Source organism: Musca vetustissima, unplaced genomic scaffold (genome assembly GCF_032173495.1).
Source record: "Musca vetustissima isolate MV318-11 ecotype Yass unplaced genomic scaffold, APGP_CSIRO_Mvet_v1 utg11521, whole genome shotgun sequence".
Lineage (NCBI taxonomy): Eukaryota > Metazoa > Arthropoda > Insecta > Diptera > Muscidae > Musca > Musca vetustissima.
Genome location: NW_026876327.1, coordinates 96,573 through 124,266, shown reverse-complemented (window position 1 = coordinate 124,266; position 27,694 = coordinate 96,573). Strand labels below are relative to the sequence as shown.

At 36.2% G+C, this 27,694-nt stretch overlaps 1 protein-coding gene across 1 annotated transcript in view; it reads right to left on the bottom strand.

Annotated features, from left to right (window-relative positions):
* Positions 1–27,694, bottom strand: part of LOC133338844 (SAM and SH3 domain-containing protein 1-like) — a gene marked incomplete at its 3' end in the record, with an annotated part of 116,506 nt that overhangs the window by 69,019 nt on the left and 19,793 nt on the right. The window contains exons 2-5 of the mRNA XM_061546952.1: positions 21,357–21,641; positions 11,788–12,062; positions 11,625–11,674; positions 7,535–7,650 (exon numbers count right to left, since the gene is read on the bottom strand). Coding sequence (XP_061402936.1) covers positions 7,535–7,650; positions 11,625–11,674; positions 11,788–12,062; positions 21,357–21,641 — 726 coding nt within the window. The remainder of the gene's footprint in view (positions 1–7,534; positions 7,651–11,624; positions 11,675–11,787; positions 12,063–21,356; positions 21,642–27,694) is intronic.

Here is a 27,694-nt window from a genome sequence, read left to right as displayed (position 1 = left end):
TTGAAAAGCTTCTTGTATCCAATTGTGGCGGTGAAGAAGGTACCCAATAACCAATAAGAGATGATCGTAATAAAAGCAATTAATCGGCTGAAGAATAATAAATCAGCAGGAGCCGATGGGTTACCAGCCGAAATATTCAAGACTGGTGGTCAGATGCTGGTCAAGAGCATGCACCAGCTGTTTAGTACAATGTAGCTAGAGGAATGCATGCCCAATAATGGGAACCTCAAGAGCTAGAGAAGAGCTAGGGTAGAATAATATCCATTTTATATATTTTTTCTTTAATTTGCCCTGTCTTTTTAATTTAATTTTTATAGAGGCTAATTCTCGACAATTTTAAAGACATCAACGTCATTGTTAAAAAATTACCCTCCGAAATGTTCGCTAAAAACAAAACAAATCAATGCAGTGCATTTATTTTTATTTTAACATTTTAAGTGTCTTGTTGAAGTTGGAAGTTAGAATAAAATCGCCTCCAGATATATTTTCTATTAAATATCCAAAACCAGAACCTCTTAAATGCATTCTAAACAATTAAAAAAAATCATTTTCATTTCAGAAAAAGTCCACAAAAAATGTATGCAGCCTTAAGTGCCTATTCACATTATTCTGATTCCCTTTACGACGACAATAGTCGATCTAATTAAATTTTAAACTAAAGTAGGCACCCCTCCTCCTTCCGATTGAGGAAGCCATAATGAAACCTCTTTTGGGAAGATGAAAATAAAACCGAAAAAACGAATTCTTGCCACAATCTGAATATAAATTGCACTTCTTAAGTAAACTTTTGTTTGAAGCCAAAAAGAAGAGAAATTTTTCGATGAAAAAAAAAAAAGAAAAATGAAACTCGGCAATGCATTTTCATGCAACCACCAAACCCGGCAACCAGCCACTTCATGTCATCATGATTATCATCAACGTAATTAGATTGAAACAATTTGTAACCAAGTTTTTACTCCAAAAAGTCTGGAGGGTAATGCAGTAATACCAAACCAAGCATGGCAGCAGCCCCGTAGAAAGGAGTAGCAAATTTGCCAACAGCTTTGCCTGTGAGGCTGGCAGGCAGGCAAGTCAGCCATGCCATGACTGACATTCAACAATGACTGATGAAGGCAAATAAAAGGGAAATTTCATTGGCTGCCACCGATGGCATTTAACACGACAAGTAGTAACACAATGCGTGCTTTATCACCTGCCGGGAGATGGCAGGTTGGCTTGTTCCTTGTTTGTTCGATGCCTTAGTGACTGTCAGGAGTGAATGGATAAATGAATGGTGGCAAAAAATGCGTCATTGGTTACCCATCATCCATCCAGGTGGCATGGTGCCACAGACGATGACACAACGCTCTTGAAATAAAAGATAAGCCTTAACCTCTAATTAATTATGTCAAGTTTGGAGGGGGGTAAAAATATGAAAAACAGGAGATTGAAGGCAATAAAAAGGATTCAAAAAGGAGGATGCAAAAAAGTTCTCATGGTGGATACATCTTTCGGAAAAAAGTTCACACAATAGGGTTCCATGGTGGGACATTGCGTAGGGGAAATTTTTTGTTGCTGATGCAACAACGTTCAAAAGGCCACCAGCACACAAGGTGGTCGGTATGGGTGGTCCAAGGTGAAAGTAGGGGACAATAACAACAACAAAATTAATTGCTTACGGATATAAAAATATTTATTGTTTGAGATTGAGCATTTTTATTGTTGATGTGTGGTTGCCAGACCCCTGTCCTGAGGCTGGATGGCTGGTTGGCTACATTTGTAATCACTGGACCCCCACCTTCACCCCTCTCAGAATATTTGGCTTTTGTTGTAACAAACCATAAACAACAACAACAACAATTGCGTTTGGAATCCACGATAGCATTTCGTTTTTGTTGCTTTTGATTAAATTAACATTTTTTTGGTTTCAGGATTTTTGTGGTAAGGGTGCAGCAGCTACATCCCTCCCCCTCCCATTGGTAATAAAAAATATTTTGCAAGGCATAAAAAAGGTCATTGCTGGTTATCCATTTCCGAAAAAATGGAAATGGATATGGGCTTTAAGAACAAAATCTTTTGGGATGGCCTTTTATATTTTTTATTATTATTTAGAATATAACCATAACTTTAATATTCTCAGTAAATTTAGTGAAGCATCTTCTACAAAAACAACATCAGCAAGAATGGAACACAAATAATAAAAATTACAACAACAACAAACAAAAGAAACAATTTTGCAAATAATATAAATCTAAGAATCTTAGGAGGATTTTATTTTCAGAGTTTTTTTCCTTTCAAGGGATGGTGGTGGGGGTTAAAACCCAAACTTCCGTTGGCTTCGAACCCCAAACCAAAGGAAACTTCCGTTCTTCTTTTGAGCGAGTTTGAGTAAATATACTGGCGCAGGCATTAGATTCTTCCGCATATATTGTATGTAATGGAATATTAAAAGCTTTCTTTGTTACAACAAAATAAAAAAATATTTGGAAATATACGAGGGGAGGATGCTACAAAAAAAGAGGCACATTTCAGGGAAGCGTTACAACTTCATTAGAAATGGCTACCAAATCGAATTCATATACAAGGATTTAAAAAAAATTTCAAGGACCAACACAAGGCGTGGATTTTTCAAAGACATATTTTTCAAGGACTCAACCAAAGACGTGGATTTTTTAAAGACATATTTTTCAAAGACTCAACCAAAGATTTTTTAAAGACATATTTTTCAAGGACCAACACAAGGCGTGGATTTTTTAAAGACATATTTTTTTAGGGCTCAGCCAAAGGCGTGGATTTTTTAAAGACATATTTTTCAAGGACTCAACCAAAGGCGTAGATTTTTTAAAGACATATTTTTCAAGGACTCAACCAAAGGCGTGGATTTTTTAAAAACATATTTTTCAAGGACCATCCAACAAGGCGTGGATTTTTTAAAGACATATTTTTGAAGTACTCAACCAAAGGCGTGGATTTCTTAAAGACATATTTTTGAAGGACTCAACCAAAGGCGTGGATTTTTTAAAGACATCTTTTTCAAGGACTCAACCAAAGGCGTGGATTTTTTAAAGACATTTTTTTCAAGGACTCAACCAAAGGCGTGGATTTTTTAAAGACATTTTTTCAAGGACTAAACCAAAGGCGTGGATTTTTTAAAGAATTTTTTTTTAAGGACTAAACCAAAGGCGTGGATTTTTTAAAGACATTTTTTTCAAGGACTAAACCAAAGGCGTGGATTTTTTAAAGACATTTTTTTCAAGGACTAAACCAAAGGCGTGGATTTTTTAAAGACATTTTTTTCAAGGACTAAACCAAAGGCGTGGATTTTTTAAAGACATGTTTTTCAAGGACTAAACCAAAGGCGTGAATTTTTTAAAGACATTTTTTTCAAGGACTAAACCAAAGGCGTGGATTTTTTAAAGACATTTTTTTCAAGGACTAAACCAAAGGCGTGGATTTTTTAAAGACATTTTTTTCAAGGACTAAACCAAAGGCGTGGATTTTTTAAAGACATTTTTTTCAAGGACTAAACCAAATACGTGGATTTTTTAAAGACATTTTTTTCAAGGACTAAACCAAAGGCGTGGATTTTTTTAAGACATTTTTTTCAAGGACTAAACCAAAGGCGTGGATTTTTTAAAGACATTTTTTTTCAAGGACTCAACCATAATTTGTAAACACGATACAGGCCACGGTTATGGACCAATCTTCACGAAATTCTGCATGTAGGATGGGTTCTGGCCAATGAAGACCCCTATTGTTTTTGGTAAAGATCGGTTAATATTTAGGGGATGCAATGGACCAAATACTTAATTTTTCTCCAGAGGCCGCAATTATGGCTCGAAAATCGTGAAATTTTACACGGAGAAGGGGATCGGGTCAAAAAATAAGCATGCCTGTTTTGATAAGGATTGGGCATTATTTAGCGGGTCAAATGGACCCTAACTTTTGTGTGAAAAATTATAAAATTTGTATTCTATGGCATATATATTTACCCCTGAAGAACATAGACCGATAAGTTTATATTATATCCAAGAAGAGTGGTTGACCTTCAAATTGATACGAATTATATTGTCGCATGTACTCTGATGAGGGAGTTACACTCAAATATTTACTGGTGCTTACGTATTGAGATATTATTTAGTAACCCATTATCACATTAGATGACGGAAATATATCGATGACCGCTTGGAAATGTTCCTTGATGTTCCAGTTATGTTCAAAGACAATGCCTATAATTTTCGGTGATGATCAGATAAAAATGTTGGGATGAAGTGGACCGAAAACACAACGAATTGCCACAATTATAAGCCGAACATTACAACACAACCCACGGTGAAGGGAATCTGGACAAGTATTAGTAATATTCGGAAAAAATGTCAGTGTAAGGAAGACCTAATCGGGCAAGAGGAAATATTTCCCAGGCTCGGAATAAAAATCCGCAAAAAGTTAGAGTTTCGTGGTAGTTGTGTTGGGTATCGCATGGTCGGCCCGGTCCGACTATACTGCTCCGGTCACTGGTTTATAAATTATTTTTCGAGGTCTTTACAAAGGCGTGGACTTTTTAAAAATTATTTTTCATGGTCTGGTTTTAAGATTTAAATTTCTTACTGTATAATTTTAAACGATTCCCAAAAAAGTCTTTAATCACTTTACAAAATGAAAATTGAATATTTTCTCTAAACGAAAAAAAAAGAAAGTAATAAAATAATACCCATAAAACAATACCCTCCAGACAGACCTCACATAGAAGAGAAAATTTAATCCCCTTAGCCACCCAAGGGGTACAAAATCTACCCCCAATCCCTTTAAACTCCATTTCATTTATTTACACATCCATTTACACACATGTCTAAAAGTTTGCATACCAACGATGTTGTTGTTGTTGGTTGGTTCCACGGTTCGCTGGCTGGTTGGTTGTTTGGTTTAATTTTCGCCAAAAAACACAAGAAAAGAAAATGAATTTACTGATGTTATTATTCTCGTTACTTCTTATTTTAGTGTTGTTGTTGAATTTTTTCTCGTTCGTTAAAAGACAGTAAAAAAGTCCTTTTCAGCACATAAAGAAAATTGTCTCGCAAAAAAAAACAGAAAGGAAAAGTTTGCGAAAAAATAAAATAAACGAAATTGTTCTTTACAGTTTATAGACAGATACAGCAGAGCTGTTTGGCATTTTTTGTGCTCCAGCGGACTTTGCATTTATTTATGTGAAACAAATTTTTTGGAGCTGCTAACATCATAACGCCAATATCAAACAATACCAACCCCCAACCAACTCAACCATCCCGCCATCCATGACCCCCGAACCTCGATTGGTAAAAATTTTAGTGAAATATATATGTTGCAGACATGTGTGGTGGAGGGAGAGGGGTGGGGTTCAATATTTACTTGTCTGCTAAATATTAAAACTTTGTTTCTTGTTGTGTTGCTCGACAAACAATAACAACAAGGACACAAATGTTATAACTTGCAAAAAATAACAGTAACTTCTATACCACACACACACTCACATACCCAAACAACATTCGAGTATGTAAATATTTAAAATATTTTATGATAATCGTTTGATATTCGGATGATTTAGTGTTACTGTCTGATTATGTAAAAACGCGAACATATGTAAAATTTATGTTTTGTTTGGAAAGGCATGACGCGGGTTTAATACATATAAGTGTGGTAGTAACTTGATGCATAAAACACTAACAACAACACATTAGTTGTAGTTGTAAAAAGGATAGGGCTACGTCATAACTCAGTGACATCGTCAAATGGTCCAAAGACTATGAAAAATAATTTTTAAAAAATCCACGCTTTTGTAAGGTCTATGAAAAATATTTTAAAAACAGTAAGGAAAGTAGTAAAGTCGGACGGGGCCGACTATTTGATACCATTCACCACTTTAGGTATATTCAACAGAGGGAATCCTAACAGACGTCCCATTTTTGAAGGACCATTAACATAAAATTAAACTTACTAATTAAATTTACAATCTATACTAAATTTTAGTCAGATATAGAGTTGCTTCTTAGAATGGGACAAAATTATGTAAATAAATTTAAAGCAAAATATCGAAATCTAAACCGATTTCATATAAACTTGTCACATGTTAGGTCACACTTATTTAAGTATGTTTTGTGCATTCGGACACATTTTGAGTTCTTCATTTATTTATAAGTACACATTTCGTGCAAATCGAAGGATTTATAGGGTCTTTAGTGTACATACATAGGGTCTTTAGTACATAAAATCGGACGAAAATATATACGGGAGCTATATCTAAATCTGAACCGATTTTCTTGAAACTTAACACACGTGCACAATTTTCGTAAAATATGACGAAATTATATACGGGGGCTATATCTAAATCTGAACCGATTTTTACGAAACTTAGCATACATCATTCTGGATCTAATTCAGTACCCTATGCTAAATTTCGTGTAAATCGAAAGACATATATGGACTTCGATGCCCGACTTACCTTAAATCGGACGAAAATATATATGGGAGCTATATCTTAATCTGACCCAATTTTTTCGAAAATTGACACACATCATTCAAGACTCAATTCAGTACCCTATGCGAAATTTCGTCCAAATCGAAAGATATATAGGGACGTTGGTGCACCATTTACATAAAATCGGACGAAAATATATATGGGAGCTATATCTAAATCTGAACAAAATTTAGCACACATCATTCTGGATCTAATTTAGTACCCTATGCTAAATTTCGTGTAAATCGAATGACATATATGGACTTTGGTGCCCGATTTACCTTAAATCGCACGAAAATATTTATGGGAGCTATATCTTAATCTGACCCGATTTTTTCGAAACTTGACACCCATCATTCAAGACTCAATTCAGTACCCTATGCAAAATTTCGTGCAAATCGAAAGATATATTAGGACTTTGGTGCACTATTTACATAAAATCGGACGAAACTATATACGAGAGCTATATCTAAATCTGAACCAATTTTTACGAAACTTATTACACATCATTCTGGGCCTAATTCAGTATCCTATGGCAAATTTCGTGTAAATCGAAAGACATATATGGACTTTGGTGTCCGATTTACCTTACATCTGAAGAAAATATATATGGGAGCTATATCCTAATCTGACCCGATTTTGTCGAAACTTGACACACATCATTCAAGACTCAATTCAGTACCCTATGCAAAATTTCGTGCAAATCGAAAGATATATAGGGACTTTGGTGCACTATATATCTTTCGATTTGCACGAAATCTTGCATAGGGTACCATTTACATAAAATCGGACAAAATATATACGGACAGACGGACGGACGGACATGCATAAATCGGCTTAAAAAGTGATTCTATGCATATTCTCAAAAGGAACCATGTGTCTATCTCGTTTCTTTTTGCCTGTTACAAACATATGCACAAAGACATAATACCCTGTACCAAAGTGTGGTGAAGGGTATAAAAATCGACGTCTTAGGATGGGTCCTTAAAAAATATATTTTTATGCGTGCTTAAACAATATTAAATTCTTATTTTTTTCTATCTATAAAATATTATTTTTACTTACTCTGACTTGGGCTTGAGCTGCTGTATTTTGATGGCTGGCACGATCTCGACGATTGACGGTCTTTAATCCTTTCAGTAAACGGGCTAATGTTGTGCGTTTTTTAGTTTCACGACCCTCTGGAAAAAAAATCATGAAAATGAAAAGAAGAAATACAACAAGAACAACAATTATATTAACAAGAAAATTACAGAAGAACATCTTAACGAACATACATATCCGCATTCAATACATCACTCTCCCATAGAAAAAAATCAATCTACAAATTCCGGATTATTAGTTTCGTTATGTCCTTAGACACACATACACACTCGTTCATCAAGTGATTTGCTTCAATGCCTTTTGATATTTGACTTGGATATAAAAAAAATAAGTTTTGTTTGAATCCCCCACCCCAAATAATTTCTCTGTGTTCTCTTTCAATTTTTGTTTGACTGCAGTGTGACATCATTACGATATTCTTTTTGATTTCTGAGTTGGATTTTTTGGTTCCTTTTTCCTCAGGCACTATTGATTGGGGACCATTTATCTCTGGCTGTTTTTTTTTTAGTTTCTTGGAAATTTTTATATTTTTCAAAGAAAACTAGCAAAAAGGGTGGCTGCCGATTTTTGATTTGATGTCAATTTGGCAAAAAACGCAAAGTCTATAGATTCTGTGTTGCAGACATCAACATCTTCAGCACTTCACTATGACATTTGATATTTGAACAAGGCCACCACCAACAACAAAAAAGGAATAACACTTGAATTTTTAGGACACGCAATAATAAAGGATTTCCAAATTCAAATACTCGGATAAGGAAGGTCATTTGCAGAATTTATTTTTGTCGGCAGATTTGTTTGTTTGTTAACCAAGAGGCGATAACAACCAACAAGGATAATATTGTCCTCCTAGTGTGTGTGTTATGATAGTGACGTGATGGTGGTATTGATGTTAGTTGAAGTGTGTAAATATTTGACATTTCAATATTTTATGGCCAAACCTGTTTACAAAATAAATTGTTGGATAACAAACTACTTGAAATAGAAATGAAAATCCTCAATGACACTTTTTCAATCCCCAGAAAAATAAATATACACCAAAGGATATCAATAAAATAACTGCAGTTGACACAGGGCTCTTAGGAAGAACAAAAAATAGCTAAACAAAATTTTTCTTATTGGTAACCCTTGAAAAAATTATCGTGGCCTTCCCCTTCTACGGGAACTATCAGTAGGCTCGCTTTGAGCTGGGGCATTCTCATTCATTCGCAGAACATGACATAGCCATCGTAGTCGCCGCAGCTCAATACAATATTCAATACCTCGAATCTGTAGTTCTCAAGTTCCACAGTTTGTCCGAGTATACTGAACGTCTTGCACTTTGATACCATCAGCTTGGTCTTCTCGCCGTTTACTGCCAGACCCACTTTGGCAGACTCCTTTTCAATTTGATCAAAGGCGGCTGTTACCGCACGCTATGATCGACCCATTATATCGATGTCATCGGCGTAGGCGAGTAACATGTGTTGTTTGGTGTACAGAGTGCCATTTCTGTTCACCTTTGCGTCTCGTATGACCTTTTCCAGCACGATGTTAAAAAGGTCACATGACAAACTGTCACCTTGTCTGAATCCTCGTTCGGTATTAAAGAGCTACGAGAGGTCCTTTCCGACTTTAACTGCTGATCTTGTGCCACTTAAAGTTGTCCTGCATAGCCGTATTCATTTTGCAGGAATGCTGAACGTAGACATGACTTTAAATACCTCTGAACGGATAGGTCTGTCGAATGCGGTTTTATAGTCGACGAATAAGTGATATGTGTCGATGTGTTTTTTGTGGGTCTTTTCCAGGATTTGGCGCAGAGCGAAAATCTGGTCAATGGTGGATTTGCCAGGTCTGAAGCCGCATAGGTATAGCCCAATAATGTCATTGAACATTGTCTTCAATCGTTCACACAGCACACTGGATAACACTTTATATGCGATGGGAAGAAGGCTAATTCCTCTATAGTTGGCACATATTGTCTTGTCTCCTTTTTTGTACACGGGAAACAAGATGCTGAGTTTCCAATCCTTGGTCATGCATTCTTCTAGCCAAATTGTACCAAACAGCTGGTGCATGCTCCTGACCAGCATCTGACCACCAGTCTTAAATAGTTCGGCTGGTAACCTGTCGTCTCCTGCTGCTTTATTGTTCTTGAGCCGATTAATTGCAGGTTCCTTTTTCATCTCTGCAGGAGGATGTGCGTGCACCAAATCCTTCAGTTTGGCGTTTTACTCGTTGGTAAAATTTCCGGACTTCATTCTGACTCCTGTATATCTCGATTTGCTCACGATCACGATTTTCATGTTCTTTCTTCTTTTTTCTGAAAACACGTTTCTCCTCTCTCTTTTTCTCCCGATAATTCTCCATCATATCACATTTCACATCAGTAGCATTACGAGACTACTGATCGCACCATGGGTTTCTTGTTGGTGGTTTTTGGTACCCAAGTGTTGCTTTTGCTATTATCGGGACAAGAAGTGGTTTCGTCAAGCAGGTGGGTAATTTGAGCGGAGTAGGCCTCGGCTACCTGTTGCAACTTTTCGACGTCGAGTTTCCGTGTTGTATTAGATCTTTAAAAAATCCAAGCCATTGGTTGAGTCCTTGAAAAATATGTCTTTAAAAAATCCAAGCCTTTGGTTGAGTCCATGAAAAATATGTCTTTAAAAATTCACCCCTTGTTGGATGGTCCTTGAAAAATATGTCTTTAAAATATCCACGCCTTTGGTTGAGGGTTGGTCCTTGAAAAATATGTCTTTAAAAAATCAACGCCTTTGGTTGAGTCCTTGAAAAATATGGCTTTAAAAAATCCACGCCTTTGGATGAGTCCTTGAAAAATATGTCTTTAAAAAATCCACGCATTTGGTTGAGTTCTTGAAAATATGTCTTTAAAAATTCCTCCCCTTTGGTTGAGTCCTTGAAAAATGTGTGTTTAAAAAATCAACGCCTTTTGTTGAGTCCTTGAAAAATATGTCTTTAAAAAATCCACGCCTTGGTTTGAGCCGTTGAAAAATATGTCCTTAAAAAACAACGCCTTTGGTTGAGTCCTTGCAAAATATGTCTTTAAAAAATCCACGCCTTTGGTTGAGCCCTTGAAAATTGGTGTGTCCTTTGAAGTATATCCTGTGAGTTATCCTTCCTCTTTACCAAAATTCCATTACCATGTTAATAAGATTTTAGTTGACCATATGTTGCATTCAATTAACCTAAACGAATTATTAACGAACACTAATGACTTCTAACCCATTTAAATAACTTTCCTCTTCAAATACCTCCCGCCCGACCCTGGTTGACCCCCCTAGGGGTAGTAACCTTACATTTGTCTAAATGAATTATGTATCTGCAGTTCGATAACTTTGCATTCGAACTTCCGATTTGTTATGGTTAGCAACCTCTCCCTCCCCCAGCTTTCCATTAATTCGTGAGTGCTAATGGCCATAACGATATGAGAGAAGACATTAAGGTAGGTAGTTAACACATTTACATACATACATCCATATGTCGTATTTAGCAGAGCTGGAGCATAAGTATAAATAAGCAAATTACTTAACGGGTTTCCGGTAAAATCAATTTAAAGCGGAAGCTTTTATAACTTTGGTAGCGATGATGGTCTCTCGAGAGAAGGGTTGGTTGCACATTAACTGGTAGTAGAAGAGGTCGCATTTAGAGGGGAGGCGGTTGAAGAAAATGGAAAATGGTTACTTAGTGATTTGTCACCCTTTTTTTTGCCACGAAAAAAATTCTAAACATTAAAACAGGAAGCTTTTAAGCTCCCCCAAACTTTTTGCATTTTTTGAAAAAGGACTCATCGTAAAAAAATACTCAGGGTGTCATTAAAAACACATTGTCCGGAAAATCTGATTTTATAGGTTTTTGGTTGAGGCTTAAAACAAATTTTAACCACTTTTTTATTATTTATTGAAAGTCTATGTGGGTTGAGTGATGTACTGAATAAAATGTATCGAAGAAGAAGAAATATGTTTAATGATTTTTAAGGATTTATGGGATTTTTCGGTCGTCCCGTCCTTCATTTTGACAATTGAAAAAATAATAAAATTTCAAAACTTACCCGTCGTTGGTGGAAATTCATAAAAATAAGCTGAGCGAGGACTTAGGCAACTGTAAAAAAAATAATAAATTTTTATTAAAATTGATTGTTTTCACTTTTATTAATAACAACAACAAAAGAGAAAACAATAATAACAAAAATGTGTTTTTTATCACCAACTTACTTTTGTTGTACAAAATTCAAATGAGCAGCATTGGGCGGGATCGATTGTAAACTTTGTGGATGGCGTTGCTGTAATTGATGACCACCGCCACCACCTTGCATTAATGACAGTTGTTGTTGCTGCTGCTGGTTGATTTGTGCCTGCTGCTGCAGCGTTTGTTGTTGTATAAAATGTTGCTGTTGCGTTAAGGTGCCACGACCAACACGTGGTGCAAACACGCCGTAGCCGAAACCATAAATTTCATCTTCTTCCTTGTCCGATAGGCAACTGGAGGGCTGTGGAGGAAATAGGAGTAAGAAAAAAGAAATAATATATTATTATGTGGAAATTGGGGAATGAGTGAGAAGAAATATTAAGAAAGCGGTGTGTGAGGAGGGAAAAAGAAACAGTGGAGAGGAAGGATGGAGACTGAAATGGAAATTATATCGTGAAAAGGACATGGAATGACCACAGGTTTTATCGTTTCGCCTTGAAAATAAATAATAATATAAAAAACACTAAGGAAAGTAGTAAAGTCGGACTGCGCCGACTATATGATACCCTTCACCACTTTGGGTATATTGTGCATATGTATCTTTACATTTGCATGGCAATGTTCCCTCGAAGGAACACACGCATGTCTTTCTGCAACCTATAATAAATTTAATTTCATTCGGGCAGATTCGGATAGAGTCGTCTGCGTACCATGGGACAAATTTATAGAAAACCTTTTATAGCTAAATTGATACACGCTATTCCGTACGCCGCACTGTTAAAAGTGTAATTTCAATCAGACAATTTACCTACGCAATTTACCTAAAATCGGACGAAAATATAAATGGGAGTTATATCTAAATCAGAACCGATTTTCACTAAACTTAACACACATCACTATAGACTTAATTCAGTACGCTATGCCAAATTTCGTGCACATCGAAAAATATATAGGTTCTTTAGTTCATCATTTACCTTAAATCGGACGAAAATATATATGGGAGCTATATCTAAATCTGAACCGATTTTTCCCAATTTTAATAGGATTCGTCCTTGGGCCGAATAAGTGACCTGGGCCAAATTTCATCCAATTCGGATCATAAATGCGACCTGTACTTTGTTTACAATTTAACATGGACAGACAGACCGACGGACGGACGGACGGACGGACATGCATAAATCGACTTAGAAAGTGATTCTATGCATATTCTCAAATACCCTGTACCACAGTGTAGTGAAGGGTATAATAATAAGTAAAAAATATTTCGAAAAAAAAACTTTGAAAAATATTAGGAAACCAGTTAGCTGACCAGTATAGTCGGACGGGGCCGACCATATGATACCCTACACAACATCCACGAAAATCTAACTTTTTGTGGTTCTATATTTGCACTCTTTGGACCTTCAACGTGGGTTGTGTTGTTATGTTCGGCAATCAATTGTGGCCTATAGATCGACTCGAAAAAAAAATTATAGGTGCTGTCCTTGACCACAACTGGAACCTCCTGAAACATTTCAAAGCGATCTAGGTTGGTAATGGGTTAATAATTAGTATTTGAATACGTAAGCACCGGGTACATACGACAATAATATTTGTATCAATTTAAAGATTAACCACTCCTCTTGGATGTACTATCAACTTCTCGGCTCTTTGTCCTTCAGGAGTAAATCTATACGCCATATAATACAAATTTTGACATTTTTCACACAATAGTCAGGGTCCATTTGACCCGCTAAATATTGACCGATCTGTATCAAAACAGGCAAACTTATCCTTTGGCCCAATCCTCTTCACCATGTAAAAATTCGCGATGTTTGGGCCATAATTGCGACCTCTGGAGCGACCAGAAAATCAAAAAAAAATAATAAATTAAAGTGTTTGGTCCATTTCATCCCCTGAATATTAACCGATCTTTACCAAAAACAATAGGGGTCGTCATTGGCCAGAACCGTTCCTACATGCAAAATTTCTTGAAGATTGGTCCATAACTGTGGCCAGTATCGTGTTAACAAATTATAATGGACAGACGGATGGGCACACATGTCTAGATCGACTCAGCTAGCGGATATAGGACGTTAGGTATACTTAAAGGTGGGTCTAGGACCAATATTTTCCGGCGTTACAAACTCTTGGGGCTGCACAAAGCTATAATACCCTGAGAACATAGTTGTGTAGGGTATAAAAATCGAGAAGTATGGTAGTGCTTGAAAAATATTTTTAAAAAATCCAAGCCTATTCCCACTTTCCCCCACTTTGGTCCTTATAAAAATATTGTTTTACCATTTTTTCCAGGATTTATATATTTTTAATGAAATCCTTAAAAGATGTCTTTCCAAAAATATCCCGAATTTAAAATAATGTGAAGAGAAAAAATAAAACGACAACCATAACCATGAAATAGATTAAGTCGAAAAAATTAGTTTTCTTTGAGGCGAGACCTCTATAATCATAATTCATGGTCAAGTTAAACGCCACTTAAATATGCTGAATAAGGAAAAAACAGCAACAACAAAAAATGAAACCAAAATCTAAAAGAAAGTAAATGGAAAAAATAATAAAAAAAACCAAAAACAAAAAAAAAAACAAAAATCATAATAATAACCGTAAAGGACTTCGTACTTCATAATGAAGGACATGCAACATGTTTGGTCGACTGGCTGGCTAGCTGCCCAGCTAGATGGTGTGTATCCTTAAGGCAAAATTTGTTGGTGGTGTTGAAGAAAACTTAACTAGCCAGCAACAAACTCTTCACCTTCTTCTTCAGTGGCAGTAGTAGTTGTAGTACAACACTTAACACAAAAGTACAACAACAAAAGGACAATAAAATAAGAGAGAAAACAAAATTAAAAAAAATGAAAACGAAAACATTGAAATGAAAGGGAAAAGACAAAAGGAAGCCTCACAAAAAAGAATGAACATGAACATTTAATTTTTGTTAATTTTTCTAAAGGTTAACGTTTAGGTCGCAACAAAAAAGTTTCCGCCGCTACTTCGACTTGTTCTTCGTCGGCGTTTTTATTTTTATTTTCCTATTCATTTATTTGTAGTTAAGTTTTTGTTTGGCAGCAACAAAAAATTGCTTTTACAAGTGGCTTCTTTGACTCAACACCTTGGGGCATAATAATAAGGATACAAAACACCAAACGACCACACACACCAATACACCATCTCAAGCAGGCTCTGCCGCCATCACCCCAGAATGAGATCTTCACACCCTGGCCTTCTAAGAACTAAATAAATGGCCAAGTTAACAACGTTGTCAAACTTTTGTTAAGTAGCATTAATTTCAAGAGACTACTTGAGGAGGCCACCACAACAAAAACAACAACAACGAACCCTCAGACACACACACACATCATCCTGACTGACTGGTCGGGCTACTTCAAAATACTACTTAACTTGACACAGCCATTAAACACAAAACTCAGAGAAAATTATTTAAGGAATTGCGCCACAAGAAAGCCAACTAGAAACTGCCTAAAAAAGCAAAGGCAAAAAACCGGAGGAATCACCTCGGAATAAAGCAAGGAAGAAAAAAACACCGAACAAAACAAACAACACGTATAATTTGTTCATAACAAAACAAAAAAGTTTCTAATAAAATAAATCCACTGCGGGATGGATATATGCAGAGGATCAACCCACCCCCTACCAACCTCCTCCATCCACTCCTCCCCTCTACCCTGACAAGTCATAACATTTCGAATTATAACTTTAAACAAAGTTATTTTCTGACAAACCAACAGCAAATGGAGCCATATTACAAAAAAAAAAAAACAAAAAAGCCAACAACAACAATAATAATAAAAAACTTCTTAACACAATAACAACAACAACAAAACACAAACAACTTGGGTCGAAATGTCAACTGCAAACGCGACCACATAACAAATACGAAAAAATTCCGTAAAATGGATTTTTTACTTGGCCCAATCAAATGTTAATCAAAAGCAGTCCCCACCCCTGGAGAAATCCTAAGGGAGAGGTAGGAGGTAAGGTAATAATTTTCACCGCTTAACATTGGTTAGGCTTGTAATGACCATTGCGGAACATTATAGGAATGACCATGAACAACAAAACTTTGGTCATTCCAGAAAAAAAATATGTTGCGAAGTTTTTTTTTTGAGGAACTGAGAGGCAATTGACGACCGGTCACATTGAGGTCCTAACTACAAAAAAAATCATTTTGATGTGAGGAGTTTTCTACACTCCTTTATGTTGGCAATTTATGGCTTAATTATTGGCTCCTAATAGAAGTTAGGAAAAAAGTAATTGGGAATAAATAACTCTGGCTCTAGAAGGAAAAGGAAAGAGAGATATCAAAGGGAGAATTGGCTTTAAGGATTATCTGAAAATGTGGATTTAGACATATTTTCAAGGACCAACCCCAAGGCGTGAATGTTTTAAGACATTTTTTTCAAGGACTCAACCAAAGGCGTACATTTTTAAAGACATATTTTTCAAGGACTCAACCAAAGGCGTGGATTTTTCCATGACATATTTTTCAAGGATTCAACCAAAGGCTTGGATTTTTTAAAGACATATTTTTCAAGGACTCAGCCAAATGCGTGGATTTTTTAAAGAAATATTATTCAAGGACTCAGCCAAAGGCGTGGATTTTTTAAAGAAATATTCTTCAAGGACTCAGCCAAAGGCGTGGACTTTTTTAAAGAAATATTTTTCAAGGACTCAGCCAATGGCGTGGATTTTTTAAAGAAATATTTTTCAAGGACTCAGCCAAAGGCGTGGATTTTTTAAAGAAATATTCTTCAAGGACTCAGCCAAAGGCGTGGATTTTTTAAAGAAATATTCTTCAAAGACTCAGCCAAAGGCGTGGATTTTTTAAAGAAATATTCTTCAAGGACTCAGCCAAAGGCGTGGATTTTTTAAAGAAACAATTTTCAAGGATTTTTTAAAGAAATATTTTTCAAGGTTTTACCGAAGGCGTGGATTTTTTAAGGACATATTTTTCAAGGTTTTGCCGAAGGCGTGGATTTTTTGAAGAAATATTTTTCTAGGATTAATGGACCTATGGATATATTTTTATACCCTACACAACTATGTTGTCAGGGTATTATAGCTTTGTGCAGCGAAATATTGGTCCTAGACCCACCTTTAAGTATACCGATCGTCATATCTCGACTAGCTGAGTCGATCTAGACATGTGTGTCCGTCCTTTCGTCTGTCCATTATATTTTGTAAACACGATACAGCCCACAGTTATGGACCAATCTCCACGAAATTTTGCATGTAGGATGGGTTCGGCCCAATGAAGATCCCTATTGTTTTTGGAAAACTTCGGTTAATATTTAGGCGATGAAATGGACCAAAAACTTTATTTTTGTCGGTTTTTCTGGTTGCTCCAGAGGCCGCAATTATGGCCCAAACACCGCGAGTTTTTGCAAGGAGAAGGGGATCGGGCCAGAGAATAACCATGCCTGTTTTGATAAAGATCGGTCAATATTTAGCGGGTCAAATGGACCCTGACTTTTGTGTGAAAAATTATAAAATTTGTATTCTATGGCGTATGTATTTACTCCTGAAGGACATAGACCCTAAAATTTGATGGCATATTCAAGAGGAGTGGTTGACCTTTAAATTGATACCAATTATATGGTCGAATGTACTCAGATGTGGGAGTTACACTTAAATATTTACAAGTGCTTACGTACTGAGATATTATTTAGTAACCAATTACCACACTGGAGGGCGAAAATATAGCGTTGATCGGTTTGAAACTTTTCATGAGGGTCCAGGAATGGTGAAGGACAACGCCTATAATTTTCGGTGATGATCAGATAATAATTTTGGGATGATGTGGACGAAAACTTTAATTTTTGTGTGTTTTTCGAGTCGATCTGTTGGCAAAAATTATAAGCCGAACATCTCAACTCAACCCACGGCGAAAGGAATCTGGACAAGTAATTAGAGGGGCTGTACTGGATATTAGTAATATTCGTAATATATGTCTGTGGAAGGAAGCGTTGCTGTTGACCTCTAATCGGGCAATAGGGTGCAAATATTGCCCAGAATAAACATTCGCAGAAAGTTTGAGTTCCGTGGAAGTTGTGTAGGGTATCGTATCACTGGTTTTCTCTATATCCTAACTTATTATTTTTTCATGTTTTATTCCTGTCCTCAAATTTCCTTTGAGATTTAGTTGGGAATTCATTTTCTTGTGTCTTTAATTGTCACTGTCAGAAAAAAAAATTTCAGACAATTTTATTTGCCACCTTTGTACAAATATTATATTTGTTTAGAAATTTGTATGTACATGATGTTTAAGCCAAAGTGAAAGGACACTTATGTGCCAAAGAAGGAATATTTGATGATATTCACACATGTCTACGGGAACTTCATTCTCATCACCGTCATCCTTTTCTTGTGAATATTTGCTTGGGGACAGAAAATGAAAAAAGAGAAAAAACCAAAATAAAAATACAAGCCTTTTTGTAACTCAAACGTAATACCCGAGAATTTAGAGGAAGATATGTAGGACAGTGGAACCTTGTTAGAGACTAGATAATCAAAAAACGAGTAGTGGGTTTTCAAAATTTAGGAAAACACAAATTTTATTTATTTGAAGTCATGCCCAAAAGATTTCCTAGTTGGTTTCCAATGGCCTTGAGGTTCCACTGTATGTATATCGGTAGTCATGTGTGGGTGTTCATTTTCCCTCTTTTGGGACTAAGAAGTATTTCGTGTTTGAGTTTTGAAGTTTAGTTAGGTTGGTGTCGTTGTTTTTTATTGCCAAGTCAAGTTGTGTAGCCTCAACTTGAAAAAAAACGAAGAGGAGAAAACAATTTGCTTGTTTTGCATTAAAATGCAGCCAAACAACAACAACAACACTGCTCAAAGGTGGAAGATGGAACCAAAAAGGACACATTTCACAAGACTCTCACACACACATATTCCCTCTGTACTACACATTGCCTGCTGATAACAAGAGAAAAGGAAACCAACTAGAAATGGCTCAAGCTCCCCCATACATGTATCGTCTATCTTCTTCATATGCCGGAACATGGTTCCCCCCGTATTTTGTTTATGGTTAGGAATTACAAAGACCCTCAATGCATGGCAAGGCAAAGGTAAGAAATGCAAGAAATTGAAGAAGTGTTTATTTTTATTTTTGTTGTTTTTTCAAGTCTTTGGCGTTTTGTTCCTGCTTAGTCTGTCAGCTGATTGTAGTCAGTCAGTTAGTCGCTTAGTACTGTCTTCTTCTATGGCAAAACTCAGGATGATAGAAGATAATCCCCTAAAGGGCATGTCAACACTAGACCCACACACACACGTTGGATATCACCAGCCAACGTCATTGCCTTTCGTACTCTACATATTCCTAGGTATGCTGCCATGGCCGCCTGTGTTCGGCAAACGTTAAACAAAGTCAAAGTTATTGTTCGCTGGAGTTCCATTCCTATTCGGTTGGATGTTTATTTTTCATTCTTTGGTTTTTCTTTTTGGTACATTCTTTTGAGGCATCCTGGGAATTGTTAACGGAACCAGAAAACCCAAGCTACAAATAAGTTCGCAATCCCCACAAAAAAGGAAACAAATCGAAACAAGATGTGTATGTTCGGTTCATACATGTGGAAGAGATGACTGCTAAATAAATGTTGTCGTAACCTGAAGAAAAACGAGGAAGGCGGATGTCGAACCAAGAAGGTGTTCCATTTGAAATAAATATAGAATCTTCTTTTCGAATTTGTTTAACCGATTTGGTGTTAGGGAGAGGATTAGGGAAAATTGGAAAATATCGTAATTGGAAGAGTTATACCATATCTCCCATAGGGTAAAAAATAATATAAAAACAAACCGCGCTTTTGAATCCAAGCCTTGAAAAATAATTTTTAAAAAATCCACGCCTTTGAATCCAAGCCTTGAAAAATAATTTTTAAAAAATCCACGCCTTTGTATCCAAGCCTTGCAAAATAATTTTTAAAAAATCCACGCCTTTGAATCCAAGCCTTGAAAAATAATTTAAAAAAAATCCACGCCTTTGAATCCAAGCCTTGAAAAATAATTTTAAAAATATCCAGGCCTTTGAATCCAAGCCTTGAAAAATAATTTTTAAAAAATCCACGCCTTTGAATCCAAGCCTTGAAAAATAATTTTTAATAAATCCACGCCTTTGAATCCAAGCCTTGAAAAATAATTTTTAAAAAATTCACGCCTTTGAATCCAAGCCTTGAAAAATAATTTTTAAAAAATCCACGCCTTTGAATCCAAGCCTTGAAAAATAATTTTTAAAAAATCCACGCCTTTGAATCCAAGCCTTGAAAAATAATTTTTAAAAAATCCACGCCTTTGAATCCAAGCCTTGAAAAATAATTTTTAAAAAATCCACGCCTTTGAATCCAAGCCTTGAAAAATAATTTTTAAAAAATCCACGCCTTTGAATCCAAGCCTTGAAAAATAATTTTTAAAAAATCCACGCCTTTGAATCCAAGCCTTGAAAAATAATTTTTAAAAAATCCACGCCTTTGAAAAAAAAAATAATTTTTAAAAAATCCACGCCTTTGAATCCAAGCCTTGAAAAATAATTTTTAAAAAATCCACGCCTTTGAATCCAAGCCTTGAAAAATAATTTTTAAAAAATCCTCTCCCTTGTAAAGACCATGAAAAAAATTTCATTAACTCCCATTTGTGGTAGCTTTGCGGAACTCGTGGAACAGTATTCGTGTCAACACGTACTACATATGTGTACCCCTCCCCGTTTTTTGTTGTTGTTATGATGTATGTTTATGCTAACACTTAATCAAAAACGTCGCCACCTTTTGGCACTCTTGGAACAGGCTGGCAGGCTCTTAGGCCCGGTAGAGGAACAAAAACCAAATATTCGAAAAAAATTCCAATAAGAAAAACAAAAATAAAAAACATAACACATACACAAACATACAGACAGACATAGAAGCAGACAAACATATACATGCAAAGAAAAAATAAAGCCATACACATAAACATTTACATAGCGAATATTTTGCAAACACCGGCATAACACATACGCACGCACGCACTCACACCAATACACACAAACATGCATCATAACATCTTTTTTTAGGCCAGGGAATATTATTGGCAACCATGGCCGGAATATATTTTGAGATTATTGAATTTGTGTTGTGTTTTTTTCCGCTCCACAAAAATAGAATTCACAATCAGGGCCAAATGGGAATAAGACAGACCAAACGAGCGACCGACCGACCGACAACAACAATCCAAAATCAAATCAGACAAATAAAAAAATCAACCGATTCGAATCGAAATGAAAATAAAAAAACAAGTTATTCAATACCATTCAAGGGCAGTCTTTCATCTGCTCCAACTTCTGGTCATTTTATGGGGCAGGGGGAGAAGGGGAAGTCTTGGAGCCAAGTTGTAATAGTTTCGGTTGATAGGTTCAGGTTGTGGACAAAAACATGATGTTGTTATGGGGAATATTGTGGTTAGCTAGGAGGATGAGATGAGGTAAAAAGATGCTGACTCTCCGATGATATTCTGTTAGTGATGATGGGAGATGGGGTAGGGTGAGGGCAGTTAGGTTTGGATGGTTGGTTGGTTGTTTGGTTAGGTTGGTAGCTTCTAACATACATACCGAATATTTTCCTGGCACATATATGGGCTGACTATGACTATTTGGTAGATGACCACCACGGCTGGAATTGCCACGATGACCGTGGTGTCGTTGTGTGGCAATGCCACCACTCACGCCACTGCCACTACCGCTACTCCCACTGCCGCCGGCAGGATTCATGGGACTGCGTTCAGCCCATGCTGCTTGTCTGGCATTTTCTAAAGCACTTAAAATATCTCCGAAGGGAGCCATTAACAATTCACAATAAACGGATGCTAGGCCCTCTAAATGACCACGTTGTCCATCCTAGAAGAAGAAGAACAAGAACACAGAAAAATACATAGAGAAGGAGAACAAAAAACAAAACAAATAAAGAAGAAAAGAAAAAAACAAAAAAATTGCAAAAAAGTCGCATAAACACACCACAGAAGAGTTAAAGGCAGCAGCACACACACATACATACACACAACCCAGGTTTATGGCAAATGTTTACAAAAATATGCAGGACAACAGCAAGGATCTAGGAGTAGACACATTAATGTGTGCCTCAATGTCTCTCTATGCTCACCTTGTGTCTCCTGCATTCTTTGGAAAACAGCATGTGTAGGTGAATGTCTGAAGATGTATGGGTGCATATGTATGTGTGGGATACATATCTGTGGAAGTTGATTCCTGCCGCCAGACAGAGCTCAAGCTTTGAGAGTGTCATTTTCAAGCATGTCGCAGGGATATCTTGACACAAACGACAATCAAAACAACAACAATGATACATGGAGATGTACATGTATATGTATGTTTTTGATGTTGTTGTAATGTGTTGCCTTCTAAACATCTGACAAATTTTGGGGATATTTGGAAGAAAGGTCGAGATACACAGGACGAAGGAAGAGAATTGTTTTCTATAGAAAAGAGTTCTCAGGGGTCCTGAGAATTTTTCTATAGAAAAAGAGTTCTCAGGGGTCCTGAGAATTTTTTCTATAGAAAAAGTGTTCTCAGGGGTCCTGAGAATTTTTTCTATAGAAAAAGAGTTCTCAGGGGTCCTGAGAATTTTTTCTATAGAAAAAGAGTTCTCAGGGGTCCTGAGAATTTTTTTCTATAGAAAAAGAGTTCACAGGGGTCCTGAGAATTTTTTTCTATAGAAAAAGAGTTCTCAGGGGTCCTGGGAATTTTTTCTATAGAAAAAGAGTTCTCAGGGGCCCTAAAAATTTGTTTCTATAAAAAGTATAAAGAGTCCGGAAATTTTTTTCTATAAAAAAAGAACTGTGGATTTTTTTTTTATAGAAAAAAAGAAAGGTAGTCCTCAGAGGAAATGAGGAATTGTTTCTATAGAAAAATGAGTTCTCAGAGGAACTGAGGAATTTTTTTCTGTAAAAAAGAGTCTTCAGCGTACGGAGGATTTTTTCTATAGAAAAAGTCTTGTCTGTGTCTGTGGATTTTTTTTTATAGAAAAAAAAGAGTCCTCAGACTAGAAAGGGAGTCCTCAGAGGAAATGAGGAATTTTTTCTATAGAAAAATGAGTTCTCAGAGGAACTGAGGAATTTTTTCCGTAAAAAAAAGAGAGTCTTCAGCCTACTGAGTATTTGTTTTTTCTATAGAAAAAAAAGAAAACAGGTTTTTTATATAGAAAAAAGAGTCCTCAGTGAGATTGAGGATTTTTTTTCTATAGTCCACAGTGAGAATGAGGATTTTTTCCTGCGGAAATTTTTCTATAGAAGAGTCCTCTGTGAGACTGCGGAATCTTTTCTATAGAAACAAAGGGTCGTCAGTGAGACTAAAGATTTGTTTTTCTATAGAAAAATGTGACCTCGGAGGTACTCAGAATTATATTTATTTGGAAAAATATCCCGTTCCTGTGTACCCTCGATCTTGACTTTATCTACGTATATGTGCGAATATATACTTGTCTAGATGTTTACTTAGATGAATGATGGAACTATGTATCTATGTGTGTGTGTGTGCTGATGATATTTTTGCTTGAATGGAATGACTTCGAAAAAAATGAACGTGTGGTATGAAAAAAATTTAATGTGAAGCTCGTAGAGATCATCGAGAGATGAGCTATGAGGTGAGGTGATGATGTGAAGAGATGGAAGATGGTCTGCCTACACAATGTTAAATGTTAAGGTGGTGTGCAGCAATGAATCTAAGTGTGGCCCGGTTATTTGATGAGGAAAAATGACTTTTAATAGAACGACAACAAATGGAAAGGAAAGCAAACCTAAAGCGTTGTCACTGTGTCACCAAAACTGCTACTAGTAATATTGTAGGAAGAGAGAGGTAATGGCCATTCTACATAGAACAACAGCTATATATGACATCTATGGTGGGTTTTGATGTGTTCTCCAACATTATGATGACAGTCAGTCATGTAGATATGCTTCAATACAAATATTTATTAAATTAAATAAAGGAGACAAGGATGGTGAAAAGCCTCCGAACATTGAGGATAGAAAAAAATCCTCAGCACTATGGGGAGTTTTTTATGAAAAAAATCCCCAAACTCCTAAGGATTTTCTCGTGTAGAAAAAAATTCTCACTGATGATTCTTTTTTTATAGACAAATTCTTCAGTACTACTGAAGTCTCTTCTTTTCTATAAAAAAAAATCCTGAGTATTTTGAGAAATTTTTTATATATAGAAAAATCCTCTTATCCTTGAGGATTCTTTTTCCCATAGAAAAAATCCTCAGGTCCTTGGGGATTATAGAAAAAATATCTCAGGTCCTGAGAGCCCCTTTTTTATAGAAATAATTAGGTCCTTGTGGACTCTTTTTTCCCCATAAAAAATCCTCAGATGCTTATGAAAAAAGTCTTCAGGTCCCTGAGGATTGTTATTCTAAAGAAAAAAATTCTTCAGCAGCGCTGAGGATGTTTTTCTATAGGAAAAATTCCCCAGTTCCTAGATCACTCCTTTTTTATAGAAAAAAATGGCTCCAGTCCTTGGGGACGCTTTTTTCAATAGAAAAAATTCCTCAGGTCCTTCAAAACTCTTTTTTCTTATAGTCCTCTTTTCCTTCTCTTGCCACTGTTTGTATTGTCCATTGTCCTGCCTTTGCCTATTATCTATTGCAGCAACTAAACTAATTGTGCCAACAATTCCGACAATGTCGGTAATGGAAACTATGACCAAGGCTATGTGAGAGGCATATTATGTAGAGCTGCAATGGCAGTGAGAGAATGTCACTATCATCCTTGCAACGAACGACGAACATGACAAATTCCCATGCATAAAGGTAAGGAAATGAAGTAATGCCTGACTGGCTGGCGTGCTTGGTTGATACCTGTCTTTCTATGTACATGTGAGTGTGCTAAGGATCCACAAAATAATAAAAGATGGAAGGATAGATACCGGAGCAGTAACAGCAACATCAAGCACGTGAACAACAATGCCTCAACTATGGGAAAAGTGACAAGTGGTCAATGACACAGTTTCACCGATGTGGAATGTAAATTAGTCGACTGGGGGTGGGATACTAAGGTTATATCTCAACAACCTATGGTCCGGTAATACTATAAGTAATGAATGTGTGTGTGTGCTGTTGGGCTATATGGGAGGATGTACGTGTGGATGTGGTCTCAAGTTAAATATGACCCGGCTAGGTGTAGCTATAACTAAATTACAGTCAAGATGATGTAGAACAAAAATGAAATGAAATGAGATGAGATGTGTTGCAAAACTTTGCCTTCGACATTCTAATATCCTTCTGAAGGGGGAGGGGGTGGTTGCAGGGTAATGTTTAGCTGCTGTTCTTGTTTTTGTTGACTGTTTATGATGCCAACACCACCACAACTACAAATAAGGTAAACAAATGATTAATTGATGACAAAATGAATTTAGGTTGATGTTCGGTTGGGGATCGGGTAAACCAAGCAACCAAACAAACCAACTACCAACATCATCAGTCAGTTAGTTGGTTGGTTTGATGGATATCTTGTTGCTGTTATTCCTCCTGCTGTGGTTTAGGAAATGAAGAGCCCGTTTTTGTCCTTTAATTTCAAAAAGTTTTCCGATTTTTTATGGACATTTGTAAAGAGTTTTGTTTTTCTCTCTACGCTTTTTCTTCTTCTTTTTTCCACATCATTTAAAATATTTATCATACAGGTTGTGTGTTCGTTGTCGACGAAGTTCTTTTTGAGGTCATTGATATTATCATTGCTCTAGTAATTTTTCTCATTTGACGGCCATAGTCATTAGAAAGAGGGAATAACAAATTTTAATAAGGTTTTGAGGTTTACATTTTTGTCAAATGTCAAATTATTTTTTTGGGTGAGGACATCGAAGGAAGTTGCATAGAAAATTAAATGAGGAGTTATAAATGAAAGGAGAAATTTAAAATAAAAGAGAGCAAATTGACAATTTTTTGCAATGAAAAGAAAAAGGTACTCAGTTAGACTGATGCATTTTTTTCTATAGGAAAAAGAGTTCTCAATGAGGCTGAGGACTTTTTTCTATAGAAAAAAATTCTATCTCACTAAAGAATTTGTTCCAATATAAAAAATAGTTCTCAGAGGTATTAAGAATTTTTTTCTATAGAAAAAATAGTCCTCAGAGGTACTGTGGAATTGTTTTCTTTAGAAAAAGGAGTCCCTAGTTCTACTGAGGATTTTTTTCTATAGGAAAAAGAATCCTCAGCTTACTGAGGATTTTTTCCTATAGAGCTTTTATTATTTTTTTTTTTCATCAAGTCTGAAAAAATTGCCCCATAATTATTTTATCCTCCTTATTCGTCCTTTTTTCATCTATCCACTTGACATACTTCATTATACGGATTTATGTTAATTTTTCATAATTTTCTTGGTCAAATTTGACAAATTCAAAATTATGCCAAATATTTGTCGAAGTAGACTAACTGTTTGGTTGGTTCTCTGGTTGCTTGTCAATCACAAATATGAGCCTGAACGACAGTCCATCATACTACGATGTTAGGATGGCAAAGACAAAGGACGATGGATAAATGAATGGTTAAGTGGGCAAACAAAATATAAATGAATAGATAGATAGATAGATGATGAAAAATTGGGAAAACATTAAAATTGCCTAGCTTCATTCTTACCCCCTTCTCGTTAACCTCTATGGCTATTGGCTATTTTATAGATTTATCATTTTAAAGATATAAAATATCAGTTTCTTTTTTGGAGTAAAGGATAGAAGGGGGGGGGAGGGTGGTGGTTTTATTCATATTGGCGTGCAAAATGTAATCCTAGGCATATTTCTTTTCATCTCCATTGAGCCGTTATCATCATTTCTTCATCCTTTTGGAAGGTCATTAATATTCCCGGCAAATTCAAAAAAATCGTAATTGACATTGATTTGTTTCCCGTTAGATGAAGGAGATGGGGTTGATGTTGGTCCAATGGAGGACCAATTCATTTATTATCGCAAAATAGAAAATTTATGGAAATATCCATTTAATTCAATAGAAAAGCTTCAAATCAAGAATGGCAGGCAGGCCTGCAAATGGAAACGGGAAGTTGATGAGGTCTGTCTGAGCCACGGGTTAGATGTTTTGAATAATGAGAACGCTGTTGTGCGTACAACTCAATGAAGCCAATCATGGAACTTTTTGCTGTTGTACTTCTTGTTTTTAGAAAATAAAAGTTTTTGTATTGGGGAAATTATTAAAATATTGCTTTTAATAGATTAGCCTAACTTCGAAGCTACCTCTAACACTCCCTCTCTCTCTCTCTATCCGTCCCAGCCGGAGATGTTGTATGTGATATGGTGGCGCAAATACGAGATTAGAATGTTTCATCAGTTGATTTTTTCCAAAGTTATGCTCCAGTGCTATTGGGATTGGATAGATGGATGGATATTCGTATGGACGGACGAACGGATGGTTGTTTGGATGGATACGTCGTAATGCGAAATTTTGTTATAACTAGAAGGAAGTGGCAGTCAATCGCGGAGCATAGAATAGGGAATGGATGGGGGTTATGGAAATTGTATTTTGTTGCTGCTGTTGTTGTTGTTGTTGTGTGGTTATTATTATTTATTTAGCTCATGTTTTTTGTTGCTGTTGGGCTGTTGGCTGGTGTTCTTGTTGTTGCTGCTGTTGGCTTTGTATGCCCACAAGCGCCACATTATGTTAAACTCATTACGTTAACGAGCTCTATTGTAAAGTATAAAAGGATTATTAACAAATCAGTGGTTTTTTGTACCCGTAGAACCATCTAACCAGCAAACGAACGAATGTCCGACCACCAACCAAACAACCCGTCAAGAGCACTAACATTACTGTTGCTCAGCTGATTGTCAAGCCCAAACCCAACAACAACAACGACAATAAAAGCTCATACCCCTAAATCTACCCGTAATCGTTATTTCAAGCGTAAACAACATACGCGTAACCGCAGATTTTT